This window comes from Mesocricetus auratus, unplaced genomic scaffold (genome assembly GCF_017639785.1).
Source record: "Mesocricetus auratus isolate SY011 unplaced genomic scaffold, BCM_Maur_2.0 Super-Scaffold_100014, whole genome shotgun sequence".
NCBI lineage: Eukaryota > Metazoa > Chordata > Mammalia > Rodentia > Cricetidae > Mesocricetus > Mesocricetus auratus.
In genome coordinates, this window is record NW_024429197.1 from 27,874,024 (window position 1) to 27,889,432 (window position 15,409).

The window sequence follows — 15,409 nt, forward strand, 5'->3', positions numbered from 1 at the left end:
AATGTTACTCAGGAGGCACCTCATAGGTAGACATTAAATGTTAGCAGAGCTGCAGGTGGACGGTCCCTGGAAATTCATCCACAGATCAGTTCACATCTAGTCTACACAACTGGGTGTAGACATCAGAGGAAGACTTTGTGTGAGAGTGGCTTTGACTGTGTGGCTAATTACATGACACCGTCATTTTCATATTCTGCTGTGTGCTGTAATAAAGTAAAACTCCCCTGGTAAAGGGATGAGCTCTTGCCCAAATGGGGATGTCATTTCCAGTTCTACTTACTATGAAAGGGGACAAATCAAATGGAAGGAACAACCTAAATTAGTTCCCTTGGTCTTCACCCCCACTAAAAGTAACAAACTGCACGATGTTCCTGAACAAGTTGCATCAGTTGGTGGGGACAAATTGGGTACTGGTGAGACAAGGAACCTAGAATCAAGGAGAATCTTTGGTGGTCATAGGCAATAAATCTCGATAGTGGTTATGTAAGATGGAGTAGGCACAGAGTCTAAGGGTGGAGTGAGTCACCAAAGATGATATGAAGCCTGTGTATTCTAGGAAAGGCACTGGGTGACATCATCTCTGCTTCTGTCCCTTGGGGGTTGGGATGACCTCATCAGGTTGCTGGTGAACTCTGGAGTGGGTTTATGTCACCAGATCGGCTTCTCAGTCAGAGAACACAGTAGTGGTGACAGAGGGTGGCTTTGGGAGAGGAGGGTTTGCATACCAACATACCTCTTCTTCAGAAAAATCTAAAGCCAAGGAACAGGGGACCTCAGCTCACTCTGTCACTTGCTGAGCATTTATGCTGAGCACCTGCTCACTCACAGGCAGAGCTCTGCTGAACACCAGGGACTCTGAAAAATTAGCCAGACTCTGCCCGCAGGGAACAATCAATCTCAGCTGGTAAACAAGAGTCACCCCATGCAGAGGGAGCTATCATAGAAACAGAACATGAAACACTTCGTATCTCAGCTCAGTGTAGCTCTCTGGGTTAAACACACCTTTTTCAAGAGCATAATTTAGTATCAAATGTCCTCATTGGGGTAAAGGGCTTAGTGAGCCTGGGGCTAGGAAAGCAAATGCCACCACTAACATGAGGACAGCAGGCTATCACTGTCCACTGAGAAGGACATGGAATGGCTCCTTCCAGCAGCTTAAGGTGCAGATGGTACCTTTTATTCCTACTTGACTTAAAACAGAGCACATCTAATGCCCTGTGTCACCTGTTACCACCCCCTCCCGCTATACATGTTAATTTTCCTGGAATTCTTGGGAAGGGTAGCAAGCATATCCAGTATGGCCCAAGCCAAACCATGGGTATCCTGCAAGCTTCTTCCTCTCCCATTGACTACAACCAGTAGTCTTCATGTTTCCCTCCCTAATATCTCTCATCTATCCCTCCTCTCTTTCCTCCTCCTAACAGCAGCAGGCTAACAGGCCATCCTCCCAAACCCTAGGCTGGACCCTTAAAAGAGATTCTCATCAGAGGGTTCTTCTAAAACACAAATGATCCTGTCACTCCCCAGCTTAAACCCCAGGAAAATCAAGCCCACATTGCTTCCTAAATCATATAGCTGTCCCTTTGTCCTTCTTGTCTACCCCCAGTTCAGTCTACTGAGTCTGCCTCCCAGTCCAGGCAGACACAGACACTGGTGTTTTCCACCTAGGAAGCTCTCCCTTCCCTGGCTATCTTTCCTGCTTCAGTCCAGTGTTGCCTCCTGAACTCTCACACCCTTTATTTCCGTCCATAAAATGTACATAGGTGACTGTCTGTGAAGCCTGTCTCCATAGGGCTGTAGGGGAGCATCTGTTCCAGCAGGAATGTCAGACAATGACAACCAGTCATCCATACAGCAGTGGAGTAGGAGTAATACTCAGATCTCAGGTGGTTCTGCTGATTCTCTGTGTAGAGGTCACCAGGGTGGCTTAGATCCGAATCTGGCTGAGTACCTATGGATCCCATCTCTTTGGAGGTTAGGGCAGAAGGATTTTAAGTTTGAAGACACCCTGAACTACACAGCAAGACTGTGCCAGGAGACAGAGAGAAAGGAAGGGAGGAAGGTGAAGGGGAGGAGAGGGAAGAGGAGGGGAGAGGAGAGGAGAACAGAAGAAAACAGGAGCTTTCTGAAAGTTCCCATTGCTCAGCAGCTTGGAACCAAGCAATTATTTGTATGTACACATACAAAGGACATTGAAGGTTAGGAGCAGGATTACATTTCATGGTGTTAGGGCACAATGTTTTGCAATGTTTGCAGCTGGGCACAAAGATGCCTATAGAGATCTCATTCAGAATATGAATCAGAATCTGCCACATATCCATACTGTGCTAGGTGCCTTCATTAGGCTTTTACCAAGAAAGAATGTATAATTCATCATCCAAATCAGGATGTTTTTAAGAGTACACTCTAGGACAACAGGTATAAGCTAGACTGCCCCAGCAAGGCCAAGGTTTAGTACCATTCTGCTTCTACCCCACATACATAGTGCCTTGCTGTTGCTGTTAAATAACTCTCACATGCCTGTAATATGTATTACCAACAGTTACTTTGTTTAATATCTATTTCCCTACTACATTGCAAAATTTAGAATTTTCTCTCTATCAGAACTACAATGCCTGGAATAAGCAAGTGTGGTAGACAAATATTTGTGGAGAGAAGAAAGAAAAGAATGGGATCAAAGACCAAGTCTCAGATGTGCTCATAGCCCAAACTGAGATCTTGCTTGGCACCTTCAGAGCCCCTGAGCATAGAATAGCTAGACTATCCCCACATTTCAGACTCATGGGAGCTCTGAGAGAATGAATGCATGCTATATTAAGCAGTTCACTCCACAAAAAAACACAAAGCAGTGAGGATAAAGGGAACAAAGAGGAAAGTGTGGGGTCAGGGATCCTACTTGGAGTCAGCTTGACTCTGTATAATTCCTTGTTTGGACCACAAAGGTGTGTATTAAGAAGAAAGTAGCTTATACTATTGTCCTAGCAACCAAGCATACTGACAGCCAAACAGTCAATGATAAGTCAACATGTGTCATTAAGAATGTCCTAATATTTCTACAGTTCAGTTTTGCCTGAGCTATGTTTTGGAACATAAATGAGTATCTAGTCATTTGTGAGCAAACTGATAGCTTCTAATTGATGATGGGTGTGGCAAGCTAGGGGCTCTTCTTCTTTAGCCACTTGAGTTGTTTTCCTTGGGCCCCTGTGGTAGTTTGAATAAGAATGACCCCCATAGATTCATATATTTAAATGCTTAAGGAGTGAGTGGCACTATTTGAAAGGATTAGGAGGTGTGGCCTTGTTGGAGGAAGTGTGTTACTGGGGGGTGGGCTTTGAGGTTTCAGAAGCCCAAGCCAGGCCCAGTGGCTCTCTCTTCCTGTGACCTGAAGATCCAAATGTAGACATCTCAGCTACTTCTCCAGCACCACATCTGCCTGTGTGTCACCATGCTTTCTGCCATGATGAGAATGGACTAAACCTCTGAAACTATAAACAAGTCCCAATTAAATGCTTTTTTAATAAGAATTGCCTTAGTCATCATGTCTCTTCACAACAATAGAACACTGACTAAGACAGCCCCTCTACCATCCACTTCCTCCCCACCAGCTCTTTTCTTTGGATTTATCTAAACACCACTTTGTTCAGTGACCCCACTCTGTTGCATCTGCTGACCCAGAATCCAGTCTTTCTTGCCTCATTATGCCATCTTTTTTTCTAGATGACAGTTTTATATCTATGAACAATATTACATTTGGCACGATAGAGTGTGCCATGTTCAACCCAATCCAGTTCAACAAGCAGTTGCTGAGTGTCTTTTACTAGCCAGATCAGGAGAACTAACAGGCTATTCCCCAGCTATTGCTGCTGGGAAGGAGGCAGCAGCAAGAGAAGGAATGATGCTCTGCTGGGAAGTCAAGAACCGATAGAGAAGCCTGGGGGTAGGGGGAGGACTCTGCAGACTGCAGGTACTTCCTGAGAAAATACAATGCAGCCAACCCTAGTCTCTGAAAGGTATGTTGATGGGACAGCCTGGAGAATTCAGAGTAATACGTGGGTTGGATGCACACAATTGGCCTCCAGCCGTGCCAAGAATGAGCTGGAGAAGGAAGTCACATACAGGCCCTGACAAAAGTGGTCCATCAAAGAACCCAGGAAAGAAGAATTCACATTCGCAATCAAGAAAATGGTGGCTTCTGAGCTAGTGAGATGGCTCAGTGGGTAAAGGCACTGACTCCTAAGCCAAGGACCTGAATTAGATTATCCAACACTCAAATAGTGGAAGGTGGAAATGGACTCCCACAAGCTGTCCTCTGACCACCATATGCACGCTGTGGAAAAATGTGTGTGTGTGTGTGTGTGTGTGTGTGTGCGTGCGCACAAGCACACACACACACAAATACAGTAAAACGATTTTTTAAAAATAAAATGACAGTTTTAAAATCAAGGTCACTGGTCTTTGCTCTAACGTATGCATTTGTCAGCTTTATTTTACTCTATAATTAGTTCCATTTTTTTATTGGCACCTTCAGCAGAGTAAGCAGAAAAGGTCACACTGGTGTATCTCTGAAATACCCCAACTATGGAAACCTGCCTTAGCTACCACTATCTGCCACATGATACACACTTAAGGGGCAATCAAAATCATTGTCATCACAGCTGGGAAGGATTTGTGTGTAATTTTACTGGAATGCCGTTCAAACAATTGTCTCCTTTATGCGCCATTTTTGACGGCGTAGTTTCACTTCACCTTGAACACTTTCAGTAAGGGAAAGCTCCCAGGACACACACTCCATCCTGAGGCAGCTCTAACTTGCTACAAAATTCTATTTCCTATGGCCACCCTACCTCTGCCTACCCCATGCCATCACTCCTTAGCACAAAGGTCTGCTATGCCCTCTTGCTGATAAGATAGCTTTTCAGAAAGAGTGACTCTCATCCCTCTCTTTCTCTACACTACAAATCCCCATTGTCTTCTCTGGGTTCTCACTGCAACAATTTGCCCCTCTGAGCAAGCATAGTGTGGATCTGTCTATATGGTTTCATTGTTTCTTCCAGAGCAGTATGCCCTCTTCTCCAGGACCATAGTCCCAAATCCAACTATGTGGACCACAAGACTATGCCATCTTTACACACTCTGGCTTCTTGGGCCACCACATTGGTATGTGCCATTCAAACTAGGCCAACTCCAGTCTTTTTGGAACTGGAAAATGAGCATCAAGGTAGAAATGGGAGTCACCAGATGGGAGACATGGCAGCCATGTTCCTTGCTTGTGGAGTAGACCAGCCTACATTCTTCAAGTACATTATATACTGCTGGTATTCCATCAGATTCTTTATTTTTCTTGTGCTAATTCAAGTTGTAACTTTTTGGCTTATCATCAAGGAGCCTTGACAAATAAAGATGTGTTACAATATATTTCCTTCATTTCATTATACCACAACTGAGTCAATATTTATGAAAGGTGGGGGAAAGACACTGGGCCTTTCAAATTCAGACACATGCATGGTTAGTATGTTCATGATTTTGCTCAAGTAGCCCTAACTGAAATATGTCTGAGGACTTCCCCATACAATTTTCCATTCCCAGATCTGGCCATTGGCCAGCAGCTGCCAAGGGCATCCTGCTACTCACTGGGTCGTTGTACATCTTGATGATGAGTTGCTTCACTCCATGCAGGGTGGGATGGGCCCATGGAGAAGGATCCAACCAGTGACGATTCAGGTCAAACCCCATCAGGGAGCATCTAGACAAAGTCCAAACTAAGAATCAGGACATCTGGGATGACTGGCTTCCCATATACCCATTACCGTAAGAGAAAGTCACTTACCTGTCACTTATTGTTCCCCAGATAGAGTTCTAAGGAGTTCACTAGGATTTATTAATTTAGGGATATCAATATTTTAAGGTCACTATTATTATGATTCCAAACTGATAGAAGACACTGAATTACAGAGCAGTTCAAAAATACTCCTATGACTCAATCCCACTTTGATACTTATGGACACAGGCACATTACACAGTGCAGGTGAAAGAATGCTCAGGCCCAAACCACTGGTATCCCCGAATATCCCCATTATTCCTCTGTGTTCCATACCTATCTCCAAAATGTACAAACTTTTATTCCTTACATCTACTGATGCCACCTGAGCTTGGTGGCCTTCTTGTTTCCATCCTTGCCTCCATCCACTCCAACTTTTTACACAATGGCCAAGGTGATCTTCTTAATACATAAGCCATATCTCTCCTCTGCTGCAGGGGTTCCCTGTTACCTTGGGCATAAAAGCCCACATCTTTACAATAGGCTATGAGGCCCTATGTCATCTACCACATTAGCCTTTTTGGTCTCAGCTACTTCTACCATCCCTCTTGCTTGCTTTGTAGTAGCTACTGTCGACATGTTCTTCCAACACAGCAGACATTTCCTTCCTCAAGGATAGTGCCAGGCTATTCTTTTGCCCAGATACTTCTTCTCTAGGTACCTGAGTGATTCTCTCTCTTGCTTATTTCAGTCTCCATGCCAGTGTCACCTGGAAAATTAGGCCTACCTAAATTACCCTCAACCCTCCCTTAATCATGCCACTGGAACAAGGGTAACTATGACCTTTGTTCTCTGCCTTTCCCTTCTCTTATTCCTCCACATTTGTTAAAAGTTCTGTTTGAAATTGAGTAGGGGCACTTTCTCCAGATACCCCTGTGTCTTCATGTAGCACACATTCTCTCCAGGATAGACCAGATTACTGAAAAACCTCCAAAACCATTGTGCTTGCTCATACTTCAAATAATCTCTGTGTCACTGTCCAGTATGAATCTCCCTCATAGAGCTGACTATGTAGCTGCCTTGATTGAGAGTTGTCTGTGGCCCATTATGTAGAGAAAAAAATTTGATCTTTGCAGATCTTTATCCATGTTCAAATGGACATTTAGTCATATCTCTGTTACCTCTCTCTGGCCTAGAATGCTCATCCTTTCCTTCCCTAGTCTTCTGTCCCTTAGTTTAACATAACTTGCCAACCTATGTTCCCTCTCTGTTTCCAATAGGCCATATAATTTTACCCCCTCTCTGCTTATAATTTGCATTCCCACCTATCACCTTACTTGGAAAACTAAAGGACTCCATTGAAGACCTTCCTTCTTTAAGATAATGAAAAAGGAGATGGAAAGGGAGACAACCAATAATGATTTCTGTCCTCTAAAATAAGCACAGAGGGAATATAACTAATGTATTGTTATGCTCACACTTGGAGAGACACATGGAGAAAGACCTCAAAAAGAAGAAGCCATGTGAGTTGGACTTTGTTGAAGGAATGCATATTTTTTCCATTGTTAAGGACAGAAGGAAATACATAAGCCAAAAAAGGAGTGTAAAACCACTTGGTATTTGAGGGAATTGAGGACAGTTTGCTTTGACAGGATCATATAGCCTGCATATATATGTTCAGGAGGTATTGATGGAGAATCCATAGAGGGAGATGGAGTGAAATGGGAAGGGCATTGGATGCCTGGCAAACATGTTGATTATATTTTGTCTCCCATTGCTGTAGTTAGATCAACCAAGTCTTCAAGTTGGCCTCTCTAATTATGAAGCAAGAAAGAGACAACCTTAAAGCTACTTACAACATCCCCATCGCCAAGGGACAATGTGATCAACTCATGTCATGATGTATATTACTAAGTACTAATGTTTTATCTGAATTAATCCTATGAGGGAGGTCTGGTATTATCCCCTATTGACTAACCATAAAATCACTCTCTTTTTTGGTTTTTTGAGACAGGGTTTCTCTGTATTGTTTTGGAGACTGTCCTGGAACTAGCTCTGTAGACCAGGCTGGCCTCAAATTCACAGAGATCCACCTGCTTCTTCTGCCTCTTGAGTGCTGGGATTAAAGGCGTGCTCCACCAACGCCCAGCTATAAAATCACTCTTAAGAACAACAAATAGTCCTTAAAATGGAAAGTAGAAAATCAAAACCCCCCTTCTGTCATGAGGTATCATTTGATCTTGGGAGGGTCTACTCACGGTTCCTCTGATCATAATGACAATAGTCATGCTGTACTAGAGGAGGTCCTTCTTTAACATTTCTTTAAAAACAAACAAACAAACAAAAAAACCCAACACAGTAGTGAACCTGCTGGGAATCAGGCATTATTATTTCAATTTCCTTGATCACAGACACATTTGGGTTGTTTAGATCCTTTTGATTTAATTTTGGTAGTTCATAAGTGTCTAGAAATTTACACCTCTCACTCGATTAATTTGGGTCTTCTCTGTCTTTTGGCTAGTTTGGCTAGAGGATTGTCAATCTTGTTTAGCTTTTCTAAAGAATCAGCCCTTTGTTTTGTTGATTCGTTGCAATATTCTTTTTATTTCCATCTCATTAACTTCTGCCTTGGTATTTTTTCCTATCTATGATTCAGTGTTTGACTTGTTCTTCTTTTTCTAAGACCATGAGTAGCATCATAAATTATCTACTTGGGATTTTTCTGGATTTTTCCCCAGTGTGTACACTAATAATTATAAACCTCCTATTAGAATTGCTTCAAGTGCATTCCACAGATCACTATATGTTTTGTTTTAATTTTCATTCAATTCTAGGAATTTTTAACTCTCTCCCCTGAAGTAGAGATCTGTTCAATAGCTTTGCTTACCATCTATTTCTAATTTTATTTCACTGTGATCAAATAGAATACAAGAAACTCTTCCAGTGTTTGTGTCACCATTAAGATTTGCTTTGTGTCCTAAAATATGATCTCTTTTAAAGAAAGCAACATGAGTGGCTGAGCAGAATATATATCTTGTTGATTCCTATTTTGTCTGGATGACTTGTTTGTGGAAAAGAGAAAGCCAATGCAATCATCCACTATTGTTGTGCTAAGTTTGGTCTGTAACTTTCTACCCATAGTCTTCGTTTTATGAAACTGGGTGATCCAATGTTTCATATGTGGGTGTTTAGAATTGCTATGTCCTTTTGATAGATTGTTCTGTCAACCATTACAAAATGACCTTCTTTATCTCTTCTAATTTTGAAGTCAGCTTGGTTAGATACTAGTGTATATAAACACTCCTGCTTTCTTTCTAGCTCTATTTGCTTGGAATGCCCATCCCCATCCTTTTCTCTCCCTATTTTTCTTTAATTATATTGTTTTCTCAAAAAGGACGCATCTAATTAGCTTCATGATCTGTTACCTTATGCACTCAATCCTTTTTTTTGTTTGTTTGTTTTTTTGTTTTTACGAGACAGGGTTTCTCTGTATTGTTTTGGAGGCTGTCGGTCCAGCCTGGCCTCGAACTCACAGAGATCCACTTGCCTCTGCCTCCCAAGTGCTGGGATTAAAGGCGTGCGCCACCACCGCCTGGCTGCACTCAATTCTTAATATCTTCATCTGCTGTATTACTATTCTTGAGAGCAATGACAGGCAAAACGTCTTGGCCCCTTGTTGAACAGCTGATAGAGCTGACTTCAAACCCAAGACTGTACAGTTTTAAATAACACCCATGCTCACGTAGGGAGTAACAAGTCCAGCATAAGCTCTCTGTATCTGAGTTAACCGAGAAGGGGAGACTGGCTTATTGAACAAGGGTGAGTCTAGTTAAGTACAGTAATTCACCATAATTATATTGAGAACCTTCTGAAAAAACAAACTCCCTGGTGGTATGGTTGATACAGTGGTTGATAGCAGATGTCTCTGTTCTCAAGAATTTAGAAACTAACAGGAAATAGAAGACATACTTACGTATTTATATTCATTTGTAACTCAAACAATGTTGTGGGATTAAGTAAGGAAAAGCATATAACAGACCTAGGTTCTGATACCAAATGGTACCCCAAATTTATTCTGTTGTTTATATTATACTTTGTTATTCTGTGATATGTTATTATGAGTGGAATGGACTACTGCCTTTGTAGTAGTAGGAGGCTGGAGTGGGTAGCTATGGTCAGAGAAGACCTTTTATCTCTCTCTTCAGTCTAAAAAGCAAGCAGATATGAGTTAAAATCCACACTCTGCTCCCTATTAAGTGTAGTAGACTTTTGTATACATTCTTTTGAGGAAATACCCAGCACCTAACCCTGTTATTAGGTGAGGAAATGTGTGGAGTAAATGTGCTCATCCATATTAGCAAGACGATGGCTGCATTGTCTCCGACTGCAGAAGCAAGATAAATCTATCCCCTCTCTTTAAAATGTATTATCGTTTTGTGCGTATGGGTGTTTTGCTGCATATCTGTCTTGTGTACCACTTGCATACCTGGTTCCCATAAAGGCCAGAAGAGGGTCTCAGATCCCCTTAAACTAGTGTTACAGATGGTTCAAGCCACCGTGTGAACTTGGATCTTCTGGAAGACAAGCCAATGATCTTAACCACTGAGACATCCCTCCAGACTCTCCATTACTTCTGGTTTGTAATCTGAAGCCAGAGCAGCAGCAGTAGGGAACCCAGGCTTGGGCAATAGGCACTTGTGCCCAGGATTTGGAGCCAGGTGATACAAGGTAGTGGGGAATGGAATGTGAAGCAGGACAAGGGCATTTTAGTCCTGCCAGCTACTGCTTTTAACATTCCCTCAAAAGTCAAAAGTACTGAAGAGTTAGTCCTCAAATTTATCTGTTCATGGTATTTGAAGGTTGGTCCTTGGGGAAGTAATTATGATTAGGTGATGTCACAGTATTGAAACATCATGGTGACATTAGTGATTTTATAAGGAAAGAAGACTCAAGCCAGCATTCCTGTTGTTTCCCCACACTTTTCACTCCCCATATCTATGAGCCAAACACATGAAGATTCTTAATAGATCACCCAACCTTAGGTATGCTATAACCTTAGGTTTTAGCAACAGGAAAAGTCAAAGACATTACCATTGACAGCAGTTCTATTAACTGCTCCAGCTTCTGTGTGGTGCTATAAGGCCCTCTCTATATTTACCTTTTCTGCTTAAGCAGTTGGAGACAGTCCTTACTGCTTTGACTCAATGTATCCCTAACCATCTTGTCCTTTGGGCTAATATACTGATCCTAGGAAGGTCTTACATTATCTACTTCCTGGTGTCTAGTCACCAAGCAGATGGATTACTTGAGTGATATGCATATCAAGCTTTCTCAGCCCTTACTGAACACCTAACAATTTGTAAAGGAACATGACCTTAGTAACAGCACTCAACTGTAACCCACTGCTCTTCAGTGCTGCTTACTTGTGTGCCTATTCCCTGTTGTCTACAGTGTCACACCCAGGCCACCAGCTTGTTCTGAGATACGTCTATGACCTAGAACCAATGCCCTAGTTTCTCTCATTTTCAGACAGATATTCTCCCAGTGAATCCTCACATCAGTCAGCCCCCACTCAGGAGCTGCACAGAACAGTAAGGCTGCATGGTGGAGACTTCAGGCTTTGGGACTCATAACCAGATTTAAGTTTTCGCTGTCTGCCTTATCAGCTATGACCTTTTTTAAATACCCCTTTGAGCTTCTGGTTTATCATAGGTATAATGAGTATAACAACCCTGACCTTCTGGATTGTGCGTATGAACTGGTGTGTGTAAATTCCCAAGTAGAACCCTCAGAACAGAATGAACTTGAAGAAATGATGTCCCTGGTTGACAGTGGCCGTGGTGATAATTGTAGCATCATTGAAATGATCTAAACTTAAATGTCACCTCCTTCAGGAGACATGGGAGAGATTTACACTTCCTACAAATATAAAATCAATAAAAACTAAAATAAATTAATCAAATTGTAAAAAATGTAAATTCAAACCTGAATAAAGGGGTTAGAGAGATAGCTGCAAGGGATCCACCATCCTCTTCTGATCTCAGTGAACACCTACACACATGGTATACATGTGCACAGATGATTCACATTCACATAAATTAAAACAATATAACAAATCATTAAAAAAGAAAGCCTGGAAGAAGAGCATCAGAGTTGGGAGATCTTGACAGATACACTCCCTGACCACCATGTTAATAAAAGTTGAGTTACTGGTGACTCAAAGGCAACTTCAGGATCATAATGGTCCTCAGGGATCCTAGTCTGCCTTAAAAGCCAAACCATGTGACCCCTAGTGACCCCATTGACCCTCTTCAGGGAGTTGAACTTGCATGGGCAATTTTTGAGCTAACTTTTGAAGAAATCTTTGAGTGGCGATCAGTCTCTGAGTAGTTGCATGTTTTCAGAGCGAAACAACTTGGTAAAGTTGCATGAGACCTGACTAGGAGACAAGAGTTCCAGACCCACCTCTGCTGTCTCTGTTATCTTGGTAAAGTCACCTCCTCTCTCTGAGTTCTGTGTTCTTTTAAACTAAGCATGTTATACTTCACTGGGGAAGTCTCTTTTATATCATGATTCTAAAGTGCCAATAATTGAACTTTAGCCCCAGAGTCAGGGATCTTGAAGAAAATATTTCCAGTAAAGGTCATTCAAATTAAATGATTTCTACTGTTGGAGTCAAATTGGCATCATTGGTTTCTTTCATTTTCATTTATCCTAATGTAAGATTCTTTTAAAATTTAAGTGTGTGTGTGTGTGTGTGTGTGTGTGTGTGTGTGTGTGATGTACATGTATTGCAGCATGAATGTGGAAGTCAGAGGACACTTTGTGGAGTTGGTTTTCTTTTTCTACCTTTACACGAGTTCTGGGGATTGAACATAAGTTGCCAGGCTTGTATGCTAAGCACCTTCATGCTCTGAGCCATCTTGCTGGCTGATACAATTTTTAAAAACTTGCAGGTGGTTACCACCATCCTAATGTTAATTATATGAATTTTTCAAATTGGAGACTGTTGTGAGATTAAAAAATGTAAGTCAGAGCACAAGAGAGTGCTTCAGGTAAAAAGGGTGACTGTTCAAAACTAGGAAAGTATGTACATTGCTAACTGGCTTTGGGTATGATCTAAAGACTAGGCAAGCCAGGATGACAGTGCAGATTCTTTTCTGGACCAAGAAATCAGTGCCTGAAGATAGGGCAAGGGAGAAGATGACCTCTCACTTTTCCAATTGCCAGTTGAGAGTCGTAGAATGAAAATCTGAATCTCTTTGGTGTTCTATTATGTTTTTTTTAGCATTAACTTCCCTCAGTGGTTCAAAATAAGACCCATGTTGTAATATAGAGGCTATTTCTAGTGCTCATGAAATAAAATAGCTGACATTAGGACAATCCTAGAAATGAATATGGATGTCAGGTGACTACATGCTGCATCATTTTTTTTCTGCAGAGTTAGAAGTACTATTTAGTATCTGTTTCTTTCTTCTTCCAAACTGTGAACTGTATAAGAACAGGGATAATGTCTAAGTACTTTCAATGACATTACTCCCCAGTTCAACATAATCTACTATATTTAAATGTCAAGAAGTTTCATTATATGCATTGAATGAATGAAAAGACTCATAAGTTAATGAACCTGCTCTGCATGTCTATAAACAGGCCTAGGAAATTGCTTACATGTAGTTATGAGCAATATAACAGTGCTTCAGTCAGTGATGGACTGTGTGATAAATCTATAGATTCTATCGTCAGGAATTTCACAGTTGCTTTTGTTTGTATGAGTACACTTGAGAATGCCTGTGCCCTGGCAAACCACCTAACAACACATTTGTCAGTCCAGATCCTTCTTGTGAAGTGATAAATTGTCGACAGTTTGAAAAATACAAGCATCTGCTAAATAATGAGCATAGCCACAATAATCAAGTGAAGGATGTACTTATCCTTGTTTATAAAGAAGGAAATAAACTCCAAGAAGGGTTTGATTGTGAGCATGTCACTTGATGACTATAATATAGAAGTGGATTCAAACTAGATCTTATTGCTGCCACAAAGTCCCACAGCCAGGCTTTGAGGTCCCACTGTCTGTGTGACACTATGCGATACATGAAAAGAACACTGTGATTCTCATCTGTCTCTTTCTGTCCTGATCACTTTCTTCCTTGTCAAATGGCAGAAACATGCTAGTCCCAAAGATTGTATGGAAGTAGAAAATAAACAGTACCATCTTGGGAAGGACACTGTGCCTTGTTGTGGAATATTACTTTAAATATGTAAAGATGGGTTGCATTTGTTTATGTAGCAGAATATTTGTTTAACTATGTAAAGATGTGTTACATAAAAAGCTGAACAGTCAGTAGCTAGGCAGTAGAGAGATAGGCTAGACAGGGCTGGTGAGCAGAAAGAACAAATAGGGGGAGGAATCTAGTGTGTGTGTGTGTGTGAGAGAGAGAGAGAGAGAGAGAGAGAGAGAGAGAGAGAGAGACAGACAGACAGACAGACAGACAGACAGACAGAGACAGAGAAGAGGAGGAGGAGGAAGAGGAAGAAAAAGGAAGAAAGAATGAGAAGGAGGAGGAGAGAGATGCCAGGAGTCAGGCAGCCACCAGCCCACCAGCCAGCCAGCCATGAGATGCAGGAAGTAGGACACACAGAAGGAAAGATAAAAGACCATGAGGCAAAATGTAGATGAAGAGAAATGGATTAAAATAAGGTCTAAGAGCTAGTGGGACAAGCATAAGACAAGCCCAAGCATTCATAACTAATAGTAAGTCTGTGTGACATTATTTGGGAGCTGATTGTTGGCCCAAGAAAAGGCCTGATACAATGTCTCCTCCTTGCTGTAATGACCGCAGCCAGAGTGAAAGCAATGATTTCCCTCCTTATGATTTCCATTTCATTCCTTCTAAGAGATAGAGAAGAAGTCAGCATAGCAGCCCCAGCTCAGTCTTCTGAATACAGTGAAGCTGCATACTCTTGGGAGCCTTGACATTGACAAGCAGAGATATATGAGGCATGCATGCAATTGTCCCGTAAACACAGCAGTTTTTCAGCATTACCAATGAGCTGGATTGGATTAAGTATATTTGCACCAAAAGCAAAATAAATATTGCTTTATTTAATGCCACAAAAGGTTGGAATTCAATTGCCCTTGGCCCGAAGCACCTTCTAGCTCTATTGATTGGTCAGTGTCAGAATGCCAGACAATCTGTCATCAACAGCCCCTGCAAAGTGCTTAGCAAGTGGGTTGTGCGCTGTTGTGCTACAGATAAATGCAGTGCCCTTTATGCCAAATAAGAATAATCATAACATATCCACTCATCATCACACCAAGGTATTACAGCATTTTCCTCCTATCTCTTCATAGATCACTATATCAGGAGACATTGTGATCAGTATGGTTGTTCTAGATAGTTTTATGTCAACTTGATATATTATAAAGTCATTTGAGAGGAGGGAACCTCAGTTTTAAAAAAAAATGTCTCCACAATATCAGACTGTAGGGAAGACTGTGGGGCATTTTCTTAATTAGTGTTTGATGGGGGAGGGCCCAGCCCAGTTGGGTGGTGCCATCCCTGGGCTGGTGGTGCTGGGTTCTATAAGAAAGAAGGCTGAACAAGCCATGGGAAGCAAGCCAATAAGCCACACCCCTCTATGGTCTCT

At 41.7% G+C, this 15,409-nt stretch overlaps 1 protein-coding gene across 10 annotated transcripts in view; it reads right to left on the reverse strand.

Moving 5' to 3' along the window:
* LOC101826706 (AGBL carboxypeptidase 4) overlaps positions 1-15,409 on the reverse strand; it is a 1,098,260-nt gene that overhangs the window by 102,661 nt on the left and 980,190 nt on the right. For all 10 annotated transcript variants that reach the window (XM_040756958.1, XM_040756964.1, XM_040756959.1 and 7 more), the window contains one exon: positions 5,632-5,743. In XM_040756958.1, the coding sequence (XP_040612892.1) occupies positions 5,632-5,743 (112 nt within the window). The remainder of the gene's footprint in view (positions 1-5,631; positions 5,744-15,409) is intronic.